This window comes from Sciurus vulgaris (genome assembly GCF_902686455.1).
Source record: "Sciurus vulgaris genome assembly, chromosome: 12".
NCBI lineage: Eukaryota > Metazoa > Chordata > Mammalia > Rodentia > Sciuridae > Sciurus > Sciurus vulgaris.
In genome coordinates, this window is record NC_136473.1 from 22,430,442 (window position 1) to 22,457,473 (window position 27,032).

Below are 27,032 nucleotides of genomic sequence, written 5' to 3' on the forward strand. Positions count from 1 at the left end.
CAATTCTGGCTGAGCTCTGCTCCAGCTACTGCCGTGGGCCTATCACTGTGGATGTGGACACTGCAATCACTTCCAGGCCAGCACCAGACTCCTCCCATCATTCCCCTCGCAGAGTACTGAGAGGTTGACCTTTCACTTTGCTTTTACTCAAGGCTACCACAGGGCCTGTATTTGCTGGTGGACCAGCACTTTCTCCTGCTGTTCAAAGCTCAACACCATCTGGCTTCCTTCTCCTTGAATCCACTGATTTCCTGCTTCACCAAAGGCTATTTCTATCTCACTTAGATTGTCCTACCCCTTGAGCCATAAGGAAGCCATATGCATTGTCTCAACATTGCTTCTCCTGACCCCCCTTCTCCAACAGAATGCCCTCATGTCTTCATCCTATTCATTCAAATTCTGAGCTATCAGTATCCTTGACATAGATATGTTTATATACCTGCTATGGACTGGGCATTGGGGAAATAATTAGGAAAAGGCTCCTGTCTCTAGGAGTCTTCCATCATTCCAAGAGATTCCATTCAAATTCTGATCTCCAGTGTGAAATCTTTCCTTCACACAGTGCTCTGTGCTCCAGCAAACTTCTGAGAAACATATTACCATTTCCTAATGCACATTCCATAAAACATGAGTCCCTAAAGCAATACTTTTGGGAAAACACTGAACATTTTATTTTATTTTTGCAGTTCTGAGGATCAAACCAGGACCCCGTGCATGTTAGGCAAGCCCATTACCATTGAGCTACACCCCCAGTCCCAGTGCTAAGTATTTCATTTCTTATCCACCTGCTCCCAGTATCTCTACCTGAGACTCACCAGTTATGTCTGTTTGCATATTAAAGTCCTGGCCTAGAGGGCATGCAGAGGAAAAGGTTTATAATCTAAGCTACTGTGGAGGCTGAGGCAGGAGCATTGCAAATTCAAAGCCAAAAAAAAAAAAAAAAAAAAAAAAAATTGGGCAACTTAGATACTGTCTCAAAATAAAAATAGAAAAGGCTGAGGTGGTAGACAGCCCCTGGGTTCAATCCCAGTACTGCAGAATCAGTAACGACAACAGAGATCTGGCCCATCCTGTAGAAATTCATTTTACTTTGATTAACCAAGACTTTTCCCCCAATTTAAAACTTTCTCCCCATTCTTCAACCAACCACTAACAGCCTGGAGACCTAGGATTCTGTAGAAGACATTTGTACATAAAGCAATCTAGAACTTCCACTGATTGGAAATGTCCACGTGTCCTGGCCCTGGCTTTCCAACCAGAATGCCTTCCCCTTAATGAGAAGGGTTTTGACATGTCTTTAACACCTGCTAACGGTCGAGAAGAATTAACATCATCTAATCCTCATTTCGGTCATATTGTTTGTCTGATGCTACAGTTAAGAAAAAGCCTCAGGGAAATTGACTCACTACAACCTAGCAGCTAAGAGCATCCCAGCACATATAAACTCAGTTTTATCACACACAGCTCATACTCTTTCCATTAAAGAGATGTATCCTTGGCAGGTCAGATGTTGGGTTTTGTACTTTTTATATAATGCCCAAAGCTGAGCTCAGCCTGTAGGTCCATGACAAATAACCATTTGACTGAATTAATCCAAGAACACCACACCTGCAGGAGGAAGAATAAATGAATCAATGGCCAGGAAGTAAGCTTGATCAGTGAAGAGAGGAAGGGTAATTTAGATTTTTGCAATGTGCGTTCTATATCTACGTATCGGATTAAATCACACTGGTCTTTTTTAGATCCCTCAATATGGAAAATTTCCATCTAATTTAGTGGCAATTTTCTCTAGGTTTTGCTGATTACCATTTCCCAGGTGTCTCCTGCCACTGCATAGCTACACTTTGGTTCTTGCCTCCCCCTACTTTCCCACCTACTCCTGGGCACTCCTTAGCAGGTTTTCCAGTAGAATTTTATTTTGACTTTTTTTTTTTTTTTTTTTTTTTTTTGCAGCACTCTTAATATAGCACTCTTCTTAAGATGTGCTCTCTTGTTCTTCTACAACACTAATTAAAATGAAAGTGAATGTTGAGGTTGGTGGCACCCAATTAAACATGGATCAAAAGGCACACATTATGAATGATCCCCCTTAGGATCCTTTTTTCTCTTTGCTGTATCCTGAATGATAAACGTCAACCGAAGGTCAATTCTGCAAGTAAAACTGCAACCCCTGGATTTCTGTCTGTTCACTCACTGATATTCCAAATCTTCTGAGATATGCTTCTACAACTCCGCAACTGTTTTTGTTGTTGTTGTTGTTGTTGTTGTTGTTTGTTTGTTTGTTTTGTTTTTGTTTTTGATGGGGATGGAGAGGATGTTGGGTTGAAACCCAGAGCTTCACACATGCTAGGCAAGCACTCTACCTACAACCTTTAAGTCACAATTCAAGATGTCAGTCCTCCGAAAACATTTCCAGGTAAGCTCCTACATCTAGTCCCATTAAGTATTAGACTATTCTTTCTATTCTTTCTGTTCATGATTTTACTATTGATTTTCATCATATGCAGATTTAGGTAACTATTGTTTCTGCTTTAGCTACATGAAGATTATTTGGTATTTCTCTGAGGACCAGAAATGTTTTTATACTGATTCTTCCAAATATCACATTCTTTACTCACAGGGCTCTAGGATTTTATTAAGCACATGCTATACACACACTAATAGAAATTCTGTAACTACGACTGGTTAACTACAACTACACCATGGTCCTTCCATCTGCTGGTATTGCTCTGGCAATAGTAGCATTTTCCCAGTGTTCATCCATCTCAGCTGCTACCCACCCTTTGTGTCACTGCCTCTTTACTGAAAGTTCCTTTTTTTCTCCAAATTATTAAAGGAAGATGCAAGCAGGAGACTGGCACTTCAGCCTTTAAGGATCATGACTAAATTTCATACTCACTGGCACGAGGCACATTGTGCACTGAGACAGCATCATCACAAGCCAGAAGGAGCCAGAATTAATAAGTCATTGTACAAATAGCTTCTCTGCAGAGCTGCCCACAAGTGACAATACTTTGTGTGTGTAAGAAACAAAACATTTTTGTGTCAATCCGTGAACTACCACAAATGAACTACAAGACTTATTTGTTACGAAGCATAATCTAGACTATCCTGATCAATATAGTTTTAAGACATACATCTCCTACTGACTCGTTTTTTCTTAAAACTTATATCTGAAAGAGGCCAACTGGTTATGGAAAAATGGTGTGCAGAAGGGAGAAATAGCAGAGGCAGGCTGCACCCACGGTTCAGGTTTGTGACATCAAACGATCTCTGCACAAAAATATGACACTTGCTTTGTCCTGAAAGCATGTCACCCTCCCTCTTCAGTGTGTGGCATTCAAAGTCTCTGAGGCTCACAGCAAAGTCATTTAAACCATGGTCTTTCTATGATTGGAAGTGTTGAGGTCTAGTAATCACTGCTTCTCTTTTCTATTAACCCTGCTTTTCATTGGAGAGTTTTCTCTATTTGAAGGGGAGGTCGAGGTCACAGGAGTCCTTGGTAGCATGCATTCCTCCATTAGCTCTCCTTTCCTGTCTCATTCTCTGTATGCTGGATCTTCTGAAAGCCATCCATTCCTCAGGTCCTGACATTTGCCTCTTTTATTCAAGGTAGAGAAGTTGTTTTCTTCTCTCCATTGTTAATACTTTTCATAGTTTTCTGTGAGTTTTGAGGAAACAGGAGACAAAATGCCTTGAGTCTACCTCTGCAAACCTGCTCTCCTGATTCAAATACAGTTAAAACTTTTCTTGTCCTCTGCCTTTAACTTTCCATGGTTCTTGACAAAATCAAGTATATGTATACTTCTGAAAAGAAGTCAGTCAAAGGAATAGATAATGTTGAGGCTGAATCAAGGCCACAAGTTCCAACTTGCATACAACAACTCTTCTCTGGTGAATCAAGTTTTTTGAGAGGTTGTTGAAAGAGGAAGATGAGCTACAACTTGGGGTGTTTATGAATAAACATACCGAGAGTTTCCTGAATTTCAGTTTGTGCTTGTCAGCACAGTTACATTTCAGAGCTGGATACATATGACTATAGCAAAGAATGGTGCAGAACTAACCAAATGGTGCAGAACTAACCAGGCACAGAAGCTAAGTGGCCTCTGGTGCTGTTTCCACATGAGCAAGACCAACGGGAGACTAGCTGAGGAGGGGGCTGCCACAGAGGCCTGGGGGACACTCAACAGCAGTAGCCATGAAGAAGGCAGTCAGAGCAAAGGCCTTCTGGCCCTACTGACCTTTATTGTTCATGCTCTTATCTCCTTATTTTGGTCCACCATAATGTTCATGTTGAAGGGCAACACCTTCAAGTCTCTTTCCCTCTTGATGTTGAACAAAAGAACACATCAAATTTTTAAGTTGAAATAGTATTGTAGCTGGGCAAAGTAGCACATGCTTGTATCCCAGCAGCTTGGGTGGCTGAGGCAGGAGAATCTTGAGTTCAATTTATTGAGGCCCTAAGCAACTCAGCGAGACCTATATCTAAATAAAATATTTTTTTTTTAAAGGGCTGGGGGTGTGGCTCAGTGATTTAATTCCCAGAACAACAACAAAAGAAGAGTATTCTAGATGGAAGAAAGAAACACAAAGAAATGTAGTACATCACAATTAGATGCACAGTAACGGCATGATTAGATGTTACAACATCAGTGATGCACGACATTATGACCAACTCAAAGACAGGGCATTTGGGTGGAATCTTGAAGGATTAATCTTGGTACATGAATGATTATTTCTTCAACTGACTTGAAAATAGGGCCACACCTTATAGTTTGTATTCCTCAGGATGCCTTTACCATGGTAAGTGCCAAATAAATGCATTCGAGATTTTAAAATAAACTGAATGAAATCTGAATTTGATGCTTTTAATGAAAGAAAAATATAAGCCTCAGAAATATATTATTTTCTGACAAGAGGAAGAATAAACCTCTTCGGGTACTCCAATATCGGTTGATAAAAAGTAAAATAACTTCAAATACTCATTTTGAAATACCAGCCTCTGAAACTCTTCTTTTGGACACCATAAACCAGAACAGCAAAATGCTAAGCTTAATCTTCAGTAGGAGGTTCCATGGGCTTCTTTCTCAGCCCTCTGTGATGGAGATACTGTTGTCCTTTGTCAAATGAGGGAACTGAGACAGACAAAGACAAGCCCCAAATCACACAAGAGCAGGAAGTGAAGGCTGGGTTCCATCCAGCCTTGTCTCACTCCAGAGTGACCCCTCAGCCACCAGGCTAGGAGGCCTCACCTGCTGATTTGCCTGCACAACTCAAAAGGTTTAGGAATGTGCAGGGAGCTGGGAATGATGACAGGGACTCCTGTGCAAATAAGCATTAGGCTGCACTAGTGATCACTGCATCTTCCCAGGCTTGCAGAAGGGTCTTAAAGGGACCCTTACCTTTTCAATAATTTAGACCAAGGAAAACTCTCGACCACCTTTTTTTTTTTTTAAAGACTCAAATGTATGTTTTTCAACCATGAATCTCCCGGTGTTTGGATTCAGATTTTGAAACATAAGGCATATTCTAATTCTCATTGTCATTAACACCAAGGAATTAGAACCTAGATTTTCCTATGACCAAGATAGTTCATGTAAGTCAGCAGACATGTCATTTTCAACACCTTATTCTCTCTCTCTTGCTTGCTCTTTGGCGCTGCTCTCACTAAGGCCGCCTCCTGGGGAAGCAGCCAGGAACACAGCCAGCAATGGAGGATCTGCTTTGGGAACCTCAATATCTAGAGATGCATATCAGCCTTAAGTAATTTGACTTCCTCCTTGAGGCTGGCCATGTGCTCTTCCTGCAGAGGATGTCTGGGAGAATCCATAGAGAGAAGGTCTGGGAAGAACAAAAGTTGTTACAAAGCAAAGGACTGGAAGCTGCTAGGGGGAAGGGGGCTGAGGTAGGAAGATTGTGAGTTCGAGGCTATCTTGACAATTTAGCAAGACACTGTCTCAAAAAAAAAAAAGAAAGAAAGAAAGAAAGAAAGAAAGCAAGAAAAGAAAAAAAAAAAAAGGGGGCTGGAAATGTAGCCTCTGGGTTTAATTCCCAGTACCACAAAAAGGAAAAGAACAGGGAAATAGATGCTAAACAATGAAATAAAACAGAAGATGAGGTAATGGCTGTAAGAATTTTATCAGCCATGCTCAAGTTAATTTCTGGTGGTTCATGATGCTGGTTGTTCCAGCAACGACTGGAACATATGTATACAGATCTGTCCATCAAAATCTCTCCATTTTGGATAGTCAGCATGGAATACAAAAGAGGAAGAAGACAGAATGTGGCTTGTGTTCATTCTGCATTACCAGGAAGGGACAGCTGACCAGCAATGGCAGGGCTGTCCCTATGGAGGAGATGTATGTAACAAGAGACCAGAGCTGGAGACCACAGACCATATTCATATCCCTTTTATCTGCTACCATGAACCCCTCACAACTTTCTGGTTACAATTAGCTGCTCACATAGTATTTTTAGTCAAAGCTACCATCATTATAGTAGTAGCAATAATTATGACATTGCAAATAAGAACAACTGAAATATTTTTGGAATATAATAGAAAAGAATGCCATTTTGACAGGTAAATTTCTATATTTCTCAGCCAAATAAATACATACATATGTATATTTATTTATATACATATATATATATATATATGCATGTATATGGGAATTGAACCCAGTACTGGGAATTGAATCCAGGGATGCTCTACCACTGAGCTACTTCCCCATTCATTTTTATTATTTTGAGGCAAGGGGTCTCATGAAGTTACTCAGGCTAGTCTAGGACTTGTAATCCTCCTCCTGCCTTGGACTCCCTAGTAACTGGGGTTATAGGTAGATGGCCCAGCGCCAGGATGTACATTTTAACTTTTAAATAAATATATTTCCCTTGCCACTCAACATCTTAGTCTTTTTCACCTCAGCCCCAAATACCGCCTCAGCATGTCCCCTGCCCATGTAGTCAAACCACACAATCTACTCTATAAATGTGACTTTTTAACCAGTGGGATAGTGAGTGGATTCTGAGTTCAGACTTATTTCAAATCAAATCCCAACTTTTCCTTAGCTTATTGTATAACTGTAACTAACCTGAATTCGAGTTTCCTCAATGTGAACAGCTTTGGATAACATATTGTGTCTCAAAAAGTAACAGAGCAGGGAGAAGCAAAGATTCCATTTCCTGGATTCACAGTGACCCTACTATCAACAGAAAATAGAGGTATTTTCTGTACATGCTTAAAATGAAGACAGCCTTCCTTCCCTAATTACCAAAGACTTAATCACCAGCCTATCTTTACATTCACCAGGATCTTTTCTCCTCTTCTGAGTCTACTGCCTTTTGGCAGTGTGAGCAAAGAGTGAACACACCTCACATCTTTTGGCATTCTGATAAAGGATGTCCTCCTAGAAAGGAGGATGCATTTAAGGTAGAAAATGAAATTGAGGATATAGATTAAAATTATACCTGCTGATGCCAATTTCCACTTCCATGGATAATCAAGAGCTAGGGGAGTCAGACATAATTTTGGCAACTAGCTGACAAGAGAGTAGAGCACAAACCTGAGAGTGTCTCTCTTCCTGGAGTGCAGGGACCAGTAGCTGTCTGCCTCCCTCCCCCTGCCCATCCACCATGCACAACGGCTAAGCGCTCTCTGCTTCCTTGACTACCTTCTCTACACTCAAAGTTCAATCTGAAAACACGCCAGAGAGGTCCACGGAGAAGGCCTCACATCTCCTCTGACCCCAAACCTGCTCTGTCTGCTAAAAAGTAATTGCACACAGCCAAGAAACAAAACCACCCCCAGCCACAGTTGGATGATATCTGTGTAGCTGTCAAGATAACCAGTGAAAACAGGTAGCTGAAGACAGCAGAAAGCAAGGCACGCAGAAGGGGATCATCTGTGATTTAAAAGAGAGGAAAAAAGAACAGAAGCAAAAGCCTAACATCAGCTTAAGGAAAGAGTGGTCACCACGAGGCCATCCTGGGCTCCATTCTGCCCTAACAATGCATTTATGCATTGGTGCATTCATTTACCCATTCATTCGCTGAGCTAAGCACTCAGTGCTTTCAGGGTGCATCATAGTTGTTACCATGCTTTTACTCAGTAAAGTAATACCCCTTCATTGCCTGCACTTTAGATGGATCTGTGGTTGAAATGGGAATACTCTTCTGGGAAATTGCAAGCTCTCTGGGCCCTTCTTCTCTGGTCAGATCTCCTGTTTGCTTGCTGTACTGCTAAAGAAGAATGAACTTTCAGGTTGCTACACCAAGCTGGAAAAGAGGTCTGGAACAGTCAAGTGGTAGGCACAGTCCACTAAACCATATTTTCTCCCTTTAAACTAAAGGTCACTTAGCATTCCCTTGTGCTCACTGAAGAATGATGTACGTAAGGAGGGACAGCACATGTCCTTACCTGGTCTCTCAGCCTCTCTTGGTGGCCCATGATTGCTGTGGCATGATGAGGGTACTTCTGCTTTAGGTGTTCCAGGAAAGCTTCTCTCTTTCTATCCATCTCCGATGTTTGCATTCCCAGTATTTCTTTGGAACTTCGGGGCCCACCTAGAGTGTGTCTCCTTGGGATATTTCGGGAAGACTTGGAAACCGAAGTACGATTGTTTCCATTAGAAAGGCGCTCCTTGGTTCTGCGACATTCTGCATCTTCCACTGATGTTACATGCAGATTGCTTTTTCCTTGTTCTGCAAAATGAAAAAAACAAAAAGACACATTTTGCAATTAATGATTTCACACAAGAAATCTCATTTATAGAACACCAAGAGGGTTTGTGGCAGTTGTTAATGAATCATTGTAACTTAGCAAACCTTTTCCTTTTCCTTTTGTAGCAAGAAAGGGGAAAATATCCATAATCAGGAGAAATATGAAAAATTACATTGTAGAAATAAAAGATGTTACAGCAAAAACTGCTATTTCTGCCTCTCTTTCCCCGAAGTCTTTCCCAACAGGATCATTTGTTCAAACAGTTGTCCACAAGCAATTGGGTCACCCCTTACCTTCATCTGTAATTGCAGCAAAGTTAACACCAGTGATTCTGATTATTTCTGTATTCTTAATTATAGCATCATCCTGGTGCCAGGATTTTTATGTTTGTATAATCTGAAGATGGTTTCTGAAACATGTGTTTCATCACCAAGAACAAAAATAGCTATCACCCTACACATAAGTCAGATAATCATTGACACGTGTGAACAACTTGAAAATTCTACTTCTTCCATTAGCACAAGCCAAAAGCAAGCAGAGTACATCATTAGGGGTATTAATTGAGGGGATGTGAAGATTTAAAGACATTTAACTTGAAGTGGACTTTTTAAGCACACAAAGAAAAGGAAGAAAGAAAAGAAAAGGAAGAGCTATTGTATGTGTTGATACCTTTGATCAAGATACACTGCCTCCAAACTGATCTTTAAGGGACAAGGTGGTTTATACTGAGAACAGAACAACTAAGACATGCAGGGTCAGTGGTTACAGTGCAGATCCTGTACACGGAATCCCCATTCATGTTCTGTGGAGGTCCCTTCTCAGAATACTTCAGCTAACTGGAAAAACGTGTGAGTTACTTCTTTCAAAAGCCAGTTGAGAGAATGAAAGTAAAGAACACTTGGAAGCAAGTCAGAAACCGGATGGATTCTCTGCATCAAGCCTCACAGAGGACAGTTCTTGTCACACAGTCTTACAGATGCAGGCAGAATGATGTGTCCCTATTCACTGAATTCCCTGGAAAAACCACTAGATTGGGACTCGGGAGTTCTGGCTTTAATCCTAAATTTAGAACAAACAATTTGACCTCTCTTAGCCTCATCTTCTACACTAATAAAGTCGGGTGGTTAGCAGGGCATGGTGGCGCATGCCTGTAATCCCAGCGGCTTGGGAGGCTGAGCAGAGGAACTGTACGTTTGAGACCAGCCTCAGCAATTTAGCAAGACCCTGCCTCAAAATACAAAGGGATGGAGCTCAGTAGTAAAGCACCCTTGGGCTTAATCCCCCATACAAAAAAACAAAAAACAAAAACAAAAAACAAGAGGATGGTTTGGACTAGCATTAGAAATGTCAAGAGCCTTCTCTCTCTCTCTCTCTATATATATATACTATAAATGTTTAAATAATACTACTATAAATGTTTAAAATAATACATTTCCAATAACAGCTTATTTGCCAGTAATTTAAAGTTAAATGCAGCAACACAGATTCCATATTTGAGAGTTCTGCTCCCTTGCATCAGATAAACAGAGACCCAAACCTTCACACTGGAGATGCAAAATGACAGGTGTCCAGAGTTAGGGATAGGCCAAGTTCCCTAAAAGCAATGCCATCAACATAGTTTCCCTCTTTGCCTAGAAATATCTGTACATAGAACTTCAGGTACAGACTCCCTTTGCTTCAGCATAAGAAACATTTTAATCTAGGGCTGGTTTTCCTGTCCTAGTCTTCCAAAACTTGATGCGTGTTCTGGGAATAATGTTTCTAGTTTACCCTTCACTTCTCATTATATTGCTAATTATAGCATCTCCATCAGACACTGATGAAGAAAGGGAGGAAAAGCACAGCCAAATTAGTTAATCCTACTTTTCTGTTAGTTTCAGCAGTAAGTTTAAAGGGGAAAAGATGGAACTGTTGGTTAAAAAGATAACTGAGGGATTCACTGTAATTCACTAAGGGATTTTATTTATTTAGGTTAGTCTTTTAATACTCAGATTCATATTACAGCTACCTTTGGTTTTTGTTTTGTTTTGTTTTTGTTTTTAGGGTCACTTCCCTCAAAACACAGAAGTAACAGGAACTAGGGCATAAAACAAGATGCAGATCTGGGGATGTGGCTCAGTGGTAGAGTGCTTACCTAGCACATTCAAGACCCTGGGTTTGATCCCCAGAACCATAAAAATAAAGATAAATGCAGAAAAGCCCATTTCTCAGGTTGATAAACACATATACAACCTGAAGAAGTCTATCGTTTGTGTCATGCGTGCATTTTGCATTAGCCAAAACTGTTACATACCTGACAAAATACTGTTAACTTTTTAGTCAATTTTTAAGATTATTTTTGACAGGATTAAAATAGTGTTTTTAAAACTATCTAGGCCAGCTAGATTAATGATCAGGATTGAGTCTCTGGAAAGGTGATTTCTTTACACAGATATAACACATGCTGCACATACACCATATGGATAAAAGTTCATGCCCAGCCAATCCCACCACCAGCAGAAAGTGGCTTCCTGCTTGGCTATGACACACAGACTCCCCTGAGCTATTCTATTTCATCCAAGGATCATCAGAAGAGGTCAAGCCAGCCAGAACAGTAACCCCTTAGAGACTAAAAAGAGTTTTCTACTTTCTTCTTTAAAATAAATTTGGAGAAGAGCTAGAAGGAGGGTCTTGGAGGTCATTGTCAATCTTCTGTCAATGTTAACCTTTGGGTGGCCCCAACTAACTTGGACTCCAAATCCTCATTCTTTTCTAACACTTTTCACTGTGAGTGCCACATCAACCTTCTACTGCTTTTCTACTTTTTCTCTTTCTTGTGGATTTTTAACAAGGTTTATTGTGATTGAGTGGAAAGCAGGCTTGGACCTCCTGCCCAATGCTTTATCAGGGCCATTTGCCTCCCACATCCCACCAGCGGGCACCTGCTCCACCATCACCAGCACTACCAGAACCAACACAAAAGCCACTTCCCATGCTTCCCAGTCACCTGAGCCTCTTCCTCACCAACGCTTACTCCTGGAAGCTGTCAACTCCCACACCTGAGGGAGAAGTGACAACTAGAAGAGAATGTGGTCTTTCAGTTGAGAAAAACTAAGCAGGGTTACAAATAAACAAGAGAGGGAACAGGCAAAGGACATGTCATCACAATTCCTCAGTCATGGAGTCAGAGAACTGAATCCCACCAATTCCTCATTATCCACATGAATAGAAAAAGCTCAAGTGGGGATTAACCAAGTCTTCCAAACAGAAATACAATTCTATTTCTTGTTTGGAATGAGCTTTGGTGCTAACATTTAAACATGGGTGTGTCTAGTTGTTTGCTATTCTGGGAGCCCTGGTCTAACAAAATAATGAAGCTGAACCATGAGGACAAGGCTCAGGCCATGCTGAAAGGCAGCCTGTGTCCTCTCCCCACCCCTCCCGGCCTCTGCAGAGCCCAGAGCAGCAACTCTTCAAGTAGGGCAAAGAGCAAACAGGAGTTGAAAGTGGAAAACAACCCCTTAAACATTCCCTGGAGCAGAAGTGGGGAGGAAGAAGGCAGGAAAGCCAGAGAGACAGACACTCTGCAGAGTTGCAAAGGCTTCCCTGCTAGGATGTGTAGGCATTCTGGAAATTAGAGAGTGGGGGCAGGGCAGACACCAATAGCAGAGGGGTGTGGGAAACTGGGCATCCAGAAGGAGATACCCATATAGCAAGCTATGCAGACAGGCGACTGCAGGAGCTGCCAAGGCTGGCTTCTTTGCCACACTCAGGTTACTCGGGCTGGGTCAGCTGACCCACAGCAAGGGATCTGGGGCTGTGCATCATGCAGGCATTCTACCCCTGCTGGGAGCAGAAGACAGTGCTGGCAGCTTCACAGGGATTATTATTATTATTCTCTTTTTTTTTTTTTTTTTTTTTTTTGGTGCTGGAAATTTAATCCAGGGTCTCCACATGCTAAACATACACTCTACCACTGAGTTATACCCAGGTCCTTCCCTGAGATTTTATTCCTGGGTCAAGATTAGTTTTGATACAGGAGATTGAATAGCACCCCCAGGCCTTTTTATTTTTTCTTTTGAGACGGGGTCTTGCTAAATGGCCAAGGTTGATCTCAAACTTGCAATCTTCCCGCCTCAGTCTCTGGAATGGCTGGGATTACAGGCCTGAGCCACAGTGCCTGGCCCCTCACTTCTGTAATAGTGGCTTTTGGTTAGTTGTCTCTGAGACAAAGCTTTTAAAATAGTATTGAAATGCTCTTGTCTTAGGGAATATCGTGTGGAGTTACTGATTTGTCTGACTGCACAACCTCTCTGGGTGTGACACGGCAGTGTCAATACCATAGCAATCTGCTGTATACACAGGATGATTGTTTTTCTCAAATCCCTCCATCTAATCGGGGCCTTGTGCTCATTCTGGTCAATGCAATGTGGGCAGAAGTGATGTGGACCACATTAAGTATTGGCCCCTCGACCTCCTGAATAATCTTCCATGTTGTCTCTTTTTACCTTTTGGTCTGCTGCATGCAAAGAATCCAGTGGAAGTCTCCTGAAGGATGGCAAAGTGGTGGAACAGGAGAACCCTGATAGGCCATGCAAGAGACCCACCAGCACAGGAAAATCATATTTCACAGTGTGTGGGCAAGACATTAACCTTGATCATGTAAAACCACCACGATGAGAGGGCTGTCAAAACAGTGAGCCTATCTGACTAACACAGATAATCTGTTGGATGCTCAAGGAGTCCTTCAGTTTCCTAGCTTCCTTGTTAGTATAAGGATCACCACCATATATACAAATTAGCACAAAAACTATAGTTGAAACCCGGCCATTATATTCCTTACAGGAATATAATGAACCTTAAAGTGCAAGTCAATGGTGAAAAAGATTTCTGATATAGACCTTAGACAAAATAAGGCCAGCCCCTCCCCCTCCCCCAGAAAAGCCTGCTCGTGTAAAGTGTTGATTAAAGTTAAATGACAGATTGATTGTTTGATTGATTCATTCAGTCACACAAATATTTATTGAGTGCCTGCTCTGTATACTGAGAAGAGTCAGGAGACAGAGTGGGAAGTTGTGATCAAGACAGGCTTAATTTCCTGTCCTCTTAGAGGGGACCTCATTATAATTAGGGAGGCAGACAACAAATAATACACAATCTAAATGTCAGGTAGTGTTAAGTGCTTTAAAGAAGAAAACGGGACAAGAGGACAAACACTGATGGAGTTATTTTAGAGGAGATTTTTGAGCCCAGACCTACATATCTGTCATTCACCGTGAGGTCGGGAGGCAAGCAGGTGGGCTGACCAATCTTCACCCACATAGAGGTTTCAAGATTTTAGAGGCCAGAGCAAAAGTAGACAACTCAGGATGCTATGGGAAGACACAGGTATCCCAAGGAATTCCTATCCCCCAGGGCCACACTACGGAGCCCATGGCCTTCAAAGGGAACATGATACAGTTAGATTCAAATTCCACCAATAATTATTGAGCGCCCACTCTGCCAAATGCAGTTTGCAATACACTTCCACATTTTGCTTGCCTACTAACCGTGGGACCCTCGTTGATTAGAGCTATTCTTGAGGCAACCACATGCCTCACTTCGCCCAAATAGCTCTGGGTTACAACTGTCGCCCAGCAAAATTATTCAGAAGGTTCCTTTTCACTCTCAAAAATGTCTGGGTTTGGACAATAAGTTACATGATCACTCAAATGATCCTTATCTATAGTAGACTGACAAACTCAAAGTCCCTGAAGTAATATAATTATCCTTCCATTCAACGAATTATTTATTGAGTGTCTTCCACATGCCAGGTGCTCCATTGGGTGCTGGGAATGCAGAGGTGATTGAGACATGGTCTTTGCACTGGAAGACCAAATTGCAACTGGGTGAAACAGATATGTAGACAGATACAAGACTGAGTGCAATGACAGATACAGACATGTAGTTATCTCATGTGCTTGTCTCAGAGACACTGTCTCCTCTGCTGTCCTCATCCTCACCAGAAGAACTGGAAATGAAGCCAACCCCTTCAGGGCATTATATTCACCCAGAACTGAATGGGATCTTGAAAAATGTAAATTGGATTCTTACCCTCTTTTTGCAATCTTTCTAGGCACTGCTTCCAACTTCCCTGCCCTCTAAATACTGGCACGCCCTACAGCATCCCTTGGACTTGTCCTTCTGTGCACAGACTCAATTATAGGACATCTCTCACAGTCCTCCCTCAACTCCAGTCACCAACATCCCAATTGCAATCTGCGTCTCCATTAGGATCCCTGATAAACTTCTCAACCCTAACATAGACAAAAGATTTTCTGCTCCCTGAACCCCAAACCATAAGCAGCCCCTCATCTACTCCTCTTCAAATGCCTTCCCACTTAGATAAACAGCAACTCCATTCTTCCAGCCTCTTGGACCAAAACTTTTGACGTCATCTTTGATCTCTCTTTTTCTGTTATATCTCACGAGCAATTTTTCCACTAATTCATTTGGTTTTACCTTCAACATACATCTAGAATCTACCTTCTTATCACCACCTGGCCTCAAACTATCACTGCTTCTTGCCGGTTTACTGCAGATGCCTGCAGATGCCTCGGAAAGGGCCTCCCTGCCCTTGCCCCGCCCCACTTGGGTTATGCTCAAGATGACACCACCCAGAACTACCCTTTAAAAGACAAGTCCAAACTGCCAGCAGCTCCTCACCTCCCTGGAAAGAGAAGCCCAAATCCTTATTATTGTTCCACAGGCCCTACAGGATCTGGCCCCGGATTATCTCAACCTCTTCTCCTTCCATCCTTCTCCCAAGTTCTTGCTATTCTCTGAACATGTTAGATTCCTGCTGTTCCTCCCTCAACTTTGTTAAAATATCACCTCACTGAGACTTGGGATAATCCTAATTACAGTTTTACCTTCCAAACCCACATTCCCCTATTCTCTTTCCCTGCTTTATTTCTGCTCAGGATTGCCAGATAAAATATAGGATGCTCAGTTGAATCTGAATTTCAGTACACAGTGAGTGATTTCTTGTTATATGTAGTATATCCCATGCAATAGTTGGGCCATACTTATGCTAACAAATTATTGTTTATCTGAATTTCAAATTTAACAGGGCATCCTGAATTTTTATGGGCTAAATCTGGCACCTCCATCATCTAACATGCTATATATTTTATTCATTTGTTCATCACCTGTCTCTACCACGCTACCCCACCCCAACTTGGTCCTTAGAACACAAATTCAATGAAGGCAAGTGTTTTTTAGTCTGTTTTTTTTTTTTTTTTTTTTTTTTTTTCACCATTGAATCCCCAGCAGCTCCAAAAGTGGCTACTGTACAACAGATGTCCAATATTCATTGAATGAATGAATCAGTGAAGGATGTGAGACACTCTCTCAGTCTGACCATGTCAGTTTCTCAAACATCTATGAATTGCTCTGGTTGTTTGAAAGTTATTTCTTAAATTGGTCTCATTCTAATTGCCCCCTTTAGAATCTGGGTCATTTCTTTCAGGACAAGCTCAGAGGTTGAATTCCTGCAGTCTAATCCTATCCTATCAAATGAGAGGGACTCGGGGTGGGGGTGGGGGGGCGCTTATCTCCAGCTGGATCCCCCTGACCTGGTGCCCTCAAGGAGTGTTCTGCTTTGGAAGCACAGATAACTAGGCTGATACTGTAAAACCCAGGGATTCTTCTCCAGCGTTTAGGAAGCTTAAGGTTTCCTGTATTTCACTAGGGGATTTCTCTCTTCTAATTGTATTTTCTTCCGTCTGGCTTGGTTTTGCATTTTCAGTGTGGATGAGTCATGTGTTTCTTCCCTTTTGCATTTAAAAAAAAACACACACCTTTTCCCCTGTGCATAATCCCAACTCCCACGCACAGCACAGCACTCCAGCAAGCCTTTTTGTTACTAACTGGCCCCTGGATGAACCTGGTGAAGGGTGGGATGGGGGTGGTTCAGGATCCTGCAGTTTATGAACATGCCACCTATATGATACTATAGGATAGGCTCTGGCATCACAGACTTCAGAACCTGGTGAGCAGAGAAGTCTTCTGTCACCCAACCTCTCTACAAAATTTCTTTGGAACATAAGCTTCTGGAAATTCCCTACGGAAAAGACAAGTCTATTATAAACACAATGAAAAGGAAACTGCCTGGAGAACTTTTACCAAAATTGTCTAACAACTCCTAACTTTCAAATTAAAATATAAAGAAGATTCAGAGTTCTACCTCTCATTCAAATGTAAGTACTCCCTGCTGTTCTGATCTGCAAAACAAAACATCCCTCAACTCTGTGATTTTACTCTAAAATGCTGCAAAACTTTGCATCCCACATGTATTTGCCTCGTGGAATCCCCAACCAATGAATGGAAATGCTGCCGTCCTGGAGGTAATTTCACAAAAACTGTTCCTTTCTGCGCACTGCTAAAGCACAGGGGAAATTATTAAAAGCTGCTTAGCGATTTATTTGTCATTGCCTAGAGATACCGCACAAACTGACCGCTCACTGTGCTACAAATATGACATCGCCCACTGCCTCTTTGGCTACTTAAGAAAATCCTGCCAGAGATAAGGTGAAGCCCAAGAAATCACAGCTCTCAACTCAGTTTAGAAAACGCACCACCCCCCAGAAATAAACTTTTCCTTTTGCCAGGCGCCGGGTCTCCAGTTTATAAAAAGCAGCAAGCGGCGAAGGGCACGCGTCCCTGTAACTCCATCTTTGAATGACTCTGTTACTTACCCTGCATCTGTCTGCTGTCTGCTGAGTAAGGAAGGCACGGCTCACATTTCTGGCTTTCGTTTTCTTCCATTGTCCCTGCCTGCGGCACAGGCTCCCTGCTCTCTTGAAACTTCAGAGCGCAGTTCTTAAAGCTCCCAGAAAGCGCCTGGAAGGGGCCCCGGGGTGGGGAGGAGGGGACCTTGCAAAACCCCACCCCAAACTATTTTCCAGTCCAGTGCAAAGTCTCCCTCGCCCGAGGAAACTGCATTCCAGCGCCGGGCCTCCCTCGCCTCCAGTCGCTATGTCCCGGGTCTGCCGGGTCCACCCGCCAGGCAGGTCTCCTAGGCTTGGGGGCGTGCTCCCGAGGCTGCGGCTGTCCCCGCCTGGTGTCCCCGCGCCTCTCTTGCTGGGAGGCCCCAACAGGTGACGGCCTTTGCTTACCCAGGACTCAGCCAGTCTGATTCCCCCAGAGCAAACTACCGACCGAGACTCTGCAGCCCAGCGAGGAAGGAAAACATTTCACACATGATTAGGGACAGGAACCTTAGCTGGAAGCCAGTACCCCGGTCTCTTTAATCTCAGGAGCGGAATGAGCCTCCAAAATCCACCCCTACGATACACCTATTAGAAACAATGAGCTACGGAACCTCCCAGATTTAAGAGAAATCCCTTAAAAGTTTTGAAAGAAAGTATATCCTGAATGCTGTGAAATAAGCATGTTCCGGCACTAACTTTTTTGGGACTGATTAGCATCGATAAAAAGGTAGTGTAATTTCCATAAGGTCCATTTCAATGTCTTACTCTGGGTCTAAACGAGTTTTCACTCCGTTGAGTTCACTTTCTCTGACTCCTTCACTCCCGCTCCACGCGCGCGCACGCACGCACGCATGCACGCACACCCCTTGATCACAAATCTGAAAAGTGACCTAGTAAATCTACCTTCTGAATCTCCCAAGTTAATTACTTTAAAACATCTGAAGGGCAATTAAAATGCTTTTCTGTGGATGGGCAGAGTTACATCCAACATACTTGTTCTCCTTTTAAACTACCTACAAATATTTATTTTGTTCTTTACCCAGTCCTTGAAAAACTGGCACACTTCCCAGAAAGTGAAAATAGGAGGCACAATGTCCACACGAAAAAGGATGGGAAAATAATCTAAGCAACATTTGCCCTGCTTTTCAGATTCCCAAAAGTAACACAATAACTGGTAGGAAGAGTGGGATATTTTAATCTGTGGTTCCATAGCATTCCAGCAAAAAAAGAACAATGGTGAGACTGATGGCCATACCTTGACCCAACTTACAGGCCATTCAGGCAAGGTGTTTCTACGTCGACTTAGGTCCCAAATGTGTGTAGAACGAAGGATGACCTCTCGGCCAGATTATGACCTTGAGTCACCTGTGTGTTGGACAAAGGGTATGAACCAAAAGGAAAGTAGAAGTGTGAAAAAGTAAGTTATATCCACAGTGAGAGGGAAAGAGAGAGCCCCTCAGCTCTTAACAGAATTATTAAAATCCAAAAAGATGTGGTCAATCTTTCAGAAAATTAAAGCTGTGCCTTGGCAGTGTGAATACAAACAGTTGGTTTTACAGGGCAGCTAACTCAAGGTCTCCACGACTTTGCAACACAATTACCTGGTAATTTCGCTTCAAGAAGAAACTAATCTTAACAGTTTCTGTGTTAGTGGCCTGCAGGCAAGCACCCCACGAACCTCGCTATTTCTTTAGGTACAAAATGCTCAAGAAGGAAAAATCTCCTGGTTCAGGCCACCCGTTCCCAATTATCCTGATTTTTGTACAGCTCTTGTATAGCTCTATCTTCAAATTATTAATACCGAAAGTGGGGAGCATTGTAGCCTTAGATTGTCAGCCTAAACCACGTGTCCCTTGGCCTTGGGCTCCACACCAATCCCACTTGCACTGGTGTGGGCAGAACCCGCTCTTAGCAGCTCCTACCTGTCACTTGACAAGTAAGGAGATAACAGCAGCATCTTGGAGTCTTCCTGGCTAGCTCAATCCATCAGAAAGTTTCCATTTGTGGACTCAAATGATGCTTTTCTGGGACTGTTTGGAAAGTGTCAGAGCAGCCCTCAGGTCTCTGTTGATTCCCAGATAGGGAAAATGGGAGGAAATCCTCCCACCATGTCAGAGATCCCAGTTTTCACACAGACCAAGGACCACCCTTAGCCGCCCATGTGTTCACGCTGCTCTGACCTCCCCTCCCCCATGGGTAAAGTGGACTGTCACCTCTATAGATATTCTAGGAAGCAAACTCTTGGGGAATGCACAAAAGAAAAAAGCAGTATGAAAGAAGATAATTAACCAGAATCATCCAGAACCATGAAATTGATGCATATGTTTGAACACATAGGTTCTCTTGAATGATCAAACCTTCTGGAGAGTCTACAAGAAAGAGCTTCTATATATTGGGTGAGTTACTGGCCTTTTGTTCCTCCTTCTTAAGAAAAGGAACTGAAAACAATTTGAGAATGCACTGTGTTTATACTATTTCGCCCAGACTGTTTCACATATCTCTCCCCAAAGCACACAGACCTTACCAAGAACTTAACCCTGATTGTCAGTTTCTCTAGAAAACAGCAGCTATATTCTGCAATCCACATAAACTTGATAACTCCAGTTTTCGTGAAAAATGGTACTATTGTCTTTACAGTTACTGGGGAGATGTGCTCTTTTCTGGAAGAAACTCTCTTTGAACTAGAAGTACACTGTTTTGGGTTTAATTTAATTTCTGGCTTTAAAAATTGCTATTTCGTTCCAATCTGCCTACTGCCATACTTTGAAATTTGCTGAGAAAGTAGAAAGAACTTGAAATTTGATTTTTCCTGTAGTCATATAGACAGCTCCAGTGATATGCCAGGGGGCTAAGTTTTCAATTCCATTTCTGTTAACCAGGAAAGGTGCAAGACTATTTGGTTAATGACTCCATATGTTGTACTTCATGACTTAAAATGAGCTAACGCACAAAAATGTGTCATTTAGAAGAGAAAACAAGTGCTCAAAGAATGCTACAAGGACAAAGGTGATTTTTCAGTCATAGGTGATCTATTGCAGAACCGAACGATTATAGGTTTTGATAATGCAAATTAAGAGGCATATGCCATGATGGGAATTCAATACAAGAATCATAAACAATTGTGGATGATTTCTCAGTAGACCTATTTAATTATGGGACAGAGGAAAACATGTAAATTTCCTTTATGTAAGTTTTTCAGAAGAGAAATTGCTAGAACCAAGCCTAAGTGATATATGTTTAATCTTTTATTTCCTTTCCCTTTTAAGAGCAAGATCGTTTAAGATAACATTAAGACACAAAAGAGGTAATTAATACTTGCTGAAGTCCTTTAATGTACTTTTCAAAGGCACTGATGGTAGTAAAAAAAAAATAGACAAATGAAATAAAGTGAAAAGCAAACAATTCAACAAAAATGTTTCAAGCAGAGGCCTCTTGTTTGATATATATTACACATCACCATTTCCAAGGGACAGGCTGCAGGGAGTTGTCCTGTAGGGCAGAAGAAAAGGACTTTTAACAACTGGGAAAACATTTGCTTGAGTGGATGATCTGGTGAACGTGAAATGCAGGCTCGCCCATCCTAGTTTTGACATCAACGTGTCAGGTGGCCAGGGTGACCTTACACTTAAATATAAACTCTGAGCACTTGAAAGAGTGTAAGGGGGAACTATTAATAATTACAACTGGACAATAAGAAACCCTGACTCTCTCTTGTAAATGAGCACAGAGGGTCACCTATGAATCCAAGATAAGCCCTGTGTACTTAGAATTTTCCTTTCTGTGTTAAGAGTAACAACCTCACAGATGTGACCAGGTCGTCATTTATATCCCCAGTATTCTTTCCGGAGGATCTCCAAGCTTCTCTAACACAAAGTTCTTAAAAGATCTGAGAAGTAAGGAGGCCAAGAGCCCTGTTCATGTGCCTTGGGACCGTCCTCCTGCCCCTTCCGACAAATTCCTCGGGTGGTTATATAATATATCACTGCATTTAGATACAATGTGTTAATACTTTAAGCATATTTGCTTTCTTTTTAAAGCAAATCTATTGATGTTCAGTTTTATCAGGGTTTCTTTCATCTCTTCTAAGTTGGAAGATACAGCACGGCAGAGCTGCCATCTGTGTACCACATCTGGAAAGTGGGGCTCAGCTCTCCTCCCTGGTCACCACAGAGCAAGTCTGGATTCCAGGTGGCAACTTTTAAGTGAAAATTACTACGTTGTATTTGCTCATCTCTTTTATCCCGGGGTGAACTAAATCATGGCCTGTTCTGCAGGAGGTCCTGGATGCTCAGGGTGGAATCCATGAGGATGTGAGAAATTCCACTGACCCCAGCATCTCCTGCGCTTCCTAGCTTTACCCAACGGTGCCATTATCAGCCCTTTCAATAGAATGGATTTGTTGAAAAGGGACTTTTCTGGCCCATTTGTTGTCCCTCGGGTTCTGCATAAGCCCTCACCCAAAGGCAGTGAGAAGTAGAGAAGGGTAGGAACTAGGGGGACAATCACACTGTCGGGAAATTTAATCATGAAGTTCTCATTTTTCCTATTGCCTCTCCCCATGAATCAGCATATGGCTCCCATCTCTCCTCTAACCTTTGACACACTTGTTGAATCCATTAGGATCTTTTATCCTCTTTTCTCACCAGCAAAGTCAGAGACAATGTCCCTGGATGACCCCTCATATATTCTAATTCTTTTTTCTATATTGGAATAGAGAATAAAACCAGGGTTGGTATAGGGGAGGGTGTAAGTTATTTTCAAAAATCTCCCACTTTGCAAGGTGCAATACACCTGTAATCCATGGGGGAGACTGAGGAAGGAGAACGACAAGTTCAAGGCCAGCCTGAACAATTCAGTGAGACCTAACTCAGAATCAACTTGAAAATGAGTCACAGAGCTGAGGATGAGCTCAGAGGTAGGGTGATTCCCTAGTATGCCCAAGGCCCTGGGGTTGGAACTAGGGGGGGAAAAAAAACCAACCAAACTAACATCCCTCACTATAAACCACAGAATTGGGTCTGGTATTATTGGGGGGAAATTGCTATAAAATCCTTGAGATATGAGGCAGTTCACTACAGGTATTTACCAAAAGTCTTGAGTTGAGTGCCTTTTCTGGTCCTTGGTCTGTGTGGTGGGACTGTGATACTGGAGATCATCTCAAACCCAGGGTCTAACACATGCTAGGCAAGCACTCTACTTCTGAGCTACACCCCCAGCCCAACCCCATATTCAAAACTTTCTTTTTGGTACCTGGGATTGAACGCCAGGGGCACGTAAGTACTGAGCCATATCCCTAGTCCTTTTATATATTTTATTTAGAGACAGGATCTCACGGAGTTGCTTAGGGCCTCCCTAAGTTGCTGAGGCTTAATTCACCATTGCTTGAACGCACGATCCTCCTGCCTCAGTCTTCTGAGCTGCTGGGATTACAGGCAGGGACCACCTTGCCCAGCCATATTCACCACTTTTAAGAGCAATGCAGACAAGAGAGAATGAAAGAGGCTGATGGTACCAATACATTAGTCCTTTCATCTCACCAGGGAGGCAGGCATTCATGAGCAATCACATCTAGACCGAGATCCTCGGGACAGGCCTCCGTCACCTAGAACCTGGAGTGGCTGGCCCTCTGGAGATTCCAGATGATCAGGGATCAAGAGAGTTTCAGAGGGTCCAGAGAGTTCAGAGGAAACCCAGGTTACTTAAGGATTTGAAACCATCAGATGGCTGGTGCTCAAGGGACCTATGCTGGAGGGGTTCCAGGGTCAGGCAAGGATGAGGGGGTCAGTGCTGGGAAGGCTAGAGGTACTTGAAGGCTTCTGGGTACTCCCAGGGCTCCCAGGGAGGAGGGCCAGTGTTCCGAAAGTTCTGGGGACTCAGGGCTCAGTGACAAAGGAGCTCCACCCAACTCCAAGCTGTGCTCAGTGTGTTTAAGTCGCAGCACCTCAATTTTGTATAATTTTTGAAAACCAGTTCCATGCTTCAGGAGTTAAATTTGCAGTAATTTTTTTTTCCCTCTGCATCCCAGTTCACAGGATTGAAGATGAAGTGGAAACCGGGTGAGAGGGGGCACTGCTATTCCTTGCCAATGGGAAAAAGAGTTTTAATAATGGACTCACTTTTAGATCAAGTGGGTAGACCCCGTGCTGAAATTGGGAGAGGTAGGAGAAGCCCTCCAGCACTCACAAATTATTCAATGGCTCAGCTTCTCTGCCCTTAGGCCAAGGTGAATTTTGTTTGTCCCCACATGCTGCTAGAGCTTAAAAGTTTTCATTTCCTAGATTTTACTGTTTTGCTTTTGAAATAACCCCCTTTGCAAGCTTTGTAATCTCTCAACTGGACAGGATTCAGTGGAATAAACTATTTAATTACACACTGAGCCAGTGTTCCATAATAGTGCATCAGGAGCCTGATTTGTAAAACATGATTGAATTCATAAAAATGAAAAGGATGAAATATTTTTTTAAAAAAATGTTTTGACCTGCCCTCACCACAGACATCCCCCATTGCACACACTCAGCCTGCACAATGCCAGGCTCTGATATGTGACAAACTGGTGTAGAAAAGTAGACCAGAGAACAACTGATGATATCCCCAGGTCCCTTCTGAGGAAGGCAGCCAGCGATGCTTCTTTATATCAACCCCAAGTCTTTCTTGGTCCATTCAGCAGGGGTCAGCATGGACTTGTCCTAGTGGGAAAGCTGGAGGATTCACTGGGCTGGAAAAGGGTTGCATAGACCCAGCCAGATCTTTTCTCTTCTCTCCTACAAAATGGGAATGTGAGATGTACAGAAAAGGGATGCAGGCAGGGTGACCAGCTGCCCGATGAAGAAATTTTGGTGTCCAAACTAAAAAAGTTCTAGGAAAATCGGACTGAGTTGTCACCCCGGATGCAGGCAGTATGGAGGATAGAAGCTGAGGCACTAATGAACATAGCAAGCAAAAGCCCAGAGGCAGCACAAGGCAGACAAAGTGAGAGAGAGAGGCAGGGAGGCCGAGAGGGGAGACAGGAATTCCCGCTGGGTCCCCAGAGTTGCTATCAACCTGCTACAGCTACTGCTATATCCAAAATGTCAAAGAATCATGTTTGACTGCTCAGAGGCCTGGAAAAGCCGTTTCCTCTTTTTCTTTACTTCCACATATAGGCAATAACACAATTTATGGGCAGATCTATAATGTACCTGTGAAAATCAGGAAATTCATCTGGAGATTTTCTAGAATCACTTCTGAAATAAAATAAGTAATAAATATGGTTTGGTTCATCTTAAAAACAGACCTACATGCACACAATGGTCTTTTTTTTTTGGGGGGGTGCTGGGGATTGAACCCTGGGCCTTGTGCTTACAAGGCAAGCACTCTACCGACTGAGCTATCTCCCCAGCCCCAATGATCTTTAATAGGATATCTTTTTTGCACAAATGATTCATTTCAAGACAACCCTCCCCAGGTAGACATAGTGATTTACATCTGCAATCTTAGAGACTCAGGAGGCTGAGTCAGGAGGATCATAATTTCAAGGCCAACCTCAGCAACTTAGCAACATGCTGTCTCAAAAGAAAAAATAAAAAAAAGAACTGGGGATGTAAGTCAGTGGTGAGCACTTTTGGGTTAAATCCTAGAACTACAAAAAGAAATAAAAGGTTCCCCAAATGCTAAAGGTATGTGTATATACTGAACCCAGAGGGAAAAAAAATGAAACTTAAAGAAAAAGGAATAATGAAAACAACTTGTCTTGGTGTATCTTCTCATCAAATTATTAACCATTTATATTATTACATTGACTTTATATCAACTTGTGTCCTCCTCATGTATAATATTGTTACATTGTGGGTTTGATAAAAGAGTAATTTTTTTACATGCAGTTATTAAACATATTACTAAAAGAGTAAATTGTTGAACTGGGGATATAGCTCAGTGGTAGAGTGCCTGCCTGGCATGTTGTGGCCCTGGGTTCAATTCCCAGCACCGAAAAGAGTAAAATAATTTGTTTTGTTCATGTATTTTTTCCCCTCAATACTGGGCATTAAATCCATGGGCATTCTAACATTGAGCTAAATCCCCAGCTCTTTTTATTTATTTATTTATTTTGAGACCAGGGCTCAGTTGGTGAGTGTGGCCTCCAAATTGTGATCCTCCTGCCTCAGCCTCTCAAGTAGCTGGATTAAAGGTGTGTGTCACTGTTCATGTCATTTTAAAATTTCTTCCGAAGACACTGAAGTTTGGAGAGTAATGGTTTAGGCCCCAGGTAACCTATTCATCCCTCTCTTCCTTGACTCACAGCTGTAATAGAATACGCAAGACTGGGTAATTTATGAAGGAAAGAGGTTCATTTTGGCTCACAGTTCTTGAGATCCAAAAGAATGGGGCTGACATCTGCTGTGCTTCTGACAAAGACTGTGTGCTTCTTACATGTGGCAGGCAACAAGTGGAAGAGGACCACGGATGTGTGGGGAAGAGAAGCATGTATGTGAGAGAAGCACAAGAAACCAAAGGAGTCGAACTTGTTTTGTATGGTAACTTGATCCAGGAGAGACCGGGGAGGAGGGAGAGAGAGAAGAAAACCACTCATTCCCCAAGAGAAGGCTTTAACCTATTCACAGTCTCTCCCTGCATGACCCATATACCTCTCAACACCATTACACTGGGGACTAAGCCTCAACTTGAGTTCTGGTGGGGCCAAGCCACATTCAAACTATAGCATGTTCATTTGTTCAAAAGTGATCAAGTCCTCATTTGCTGAGTGTGAGTACTAAGAATGTTAATATGGCTAAGAAAATCCATAGCTTTGTGAATATTTAGCAGACCACATGGGACTTACTTGCTTTTCTGTGACCCTCTCCCATGACATTGTGAGGTCTCAAAGGAGAAAAAAAGAAAAAACAAAACTTTGGTTATCTCTGAATCCCCAACTCCATCCACAACCCTTGGTACACAAAGATGCTGAGCAAAGGGTTTTTCCATCACACAATCAGTGAAGGATGAAACCTGGAGATGAAGAAAATAATGTCTACTTTCACTTAGAGCAAGAAGAGTTCTGTTGGAGATGTAAAGGAAGAACACAGGAAACGGAGCGACCACACTATCAACAGGAAAAACTTGGGAGAAGTGGTGACAAAGGATGAATAGATTCACCTGGTACTTAATGCAGAAAGAGCATTTCAAGTCCAGGGGACCCCCAGTGCCACAGCCAGTGTCTTGGAAAAATAAAAGCAAGATGTTTTATGTCAGGGATGGCAAAGGATAAGTAGTGCTGGCAAATAATGACAGGAAATTGTAAAAATTAAAAAAAAAAAAAAAAAAAAAAGAATGGTGGGCACTGAGGACTGAAATAAAGCACATTATATTCCATTCTTGTATGACTATGTCAAAATGAACCCCACAACCATGCATAACTATAATGCAGTAATAAAGACATGTTAAAAATTAATGGCAGGAGTGGGCAGAGATAAGCAGTTGACAAACAAGGCTGATTTTGAGTGTTCTTGCATCACAAATGACAAGCTTTCACAGATCTGGCAGGTCCTGAGGAACAAAGGCACCGGGTCTGTCCTTTATGGATAGTTTCTTTTTCTTTTTCCATTTTG

At 42.3% G+C, this 27,032-nt stretch overlaps 1 protein-coding gene across 23 annotated transcripts in view; it reads right to left on the reverse strand.

Annotated features, from left to right (window-relative positions):
- KIAA1217 overlaps nucleotides 1-27,032 on the reverse strand; it is a 796,647-nt gene that overhangs the window by 304,448 nt on the left and 465,167 nt on the right. For 16 of the 23 annotated variants that reach the window (XM_079106261.1, XM_079106268.1, XM_079106277.1 and 13 more), the window contains one exon: nucleotides 8,417-8,700. In XM_079106261.1, coding sequence (XP_078962387.1) covers nucleotides 8,417-8,530 — 114 coding nt within the window. In that variant the 5' untranslated portion in view covers nucleotides 8,531-8,700. Of the gene's footprint in view, nucleotides 1-8,416; nucleotides 8,701-17,436; nucleotides 18,494-27,032 lie in introns of those variants that run through there. The other 7 variants (XM_079106259.1, XM_079106280.1, XM_079106283.1 and 4 more) reach the window with 7 other exon arrangements.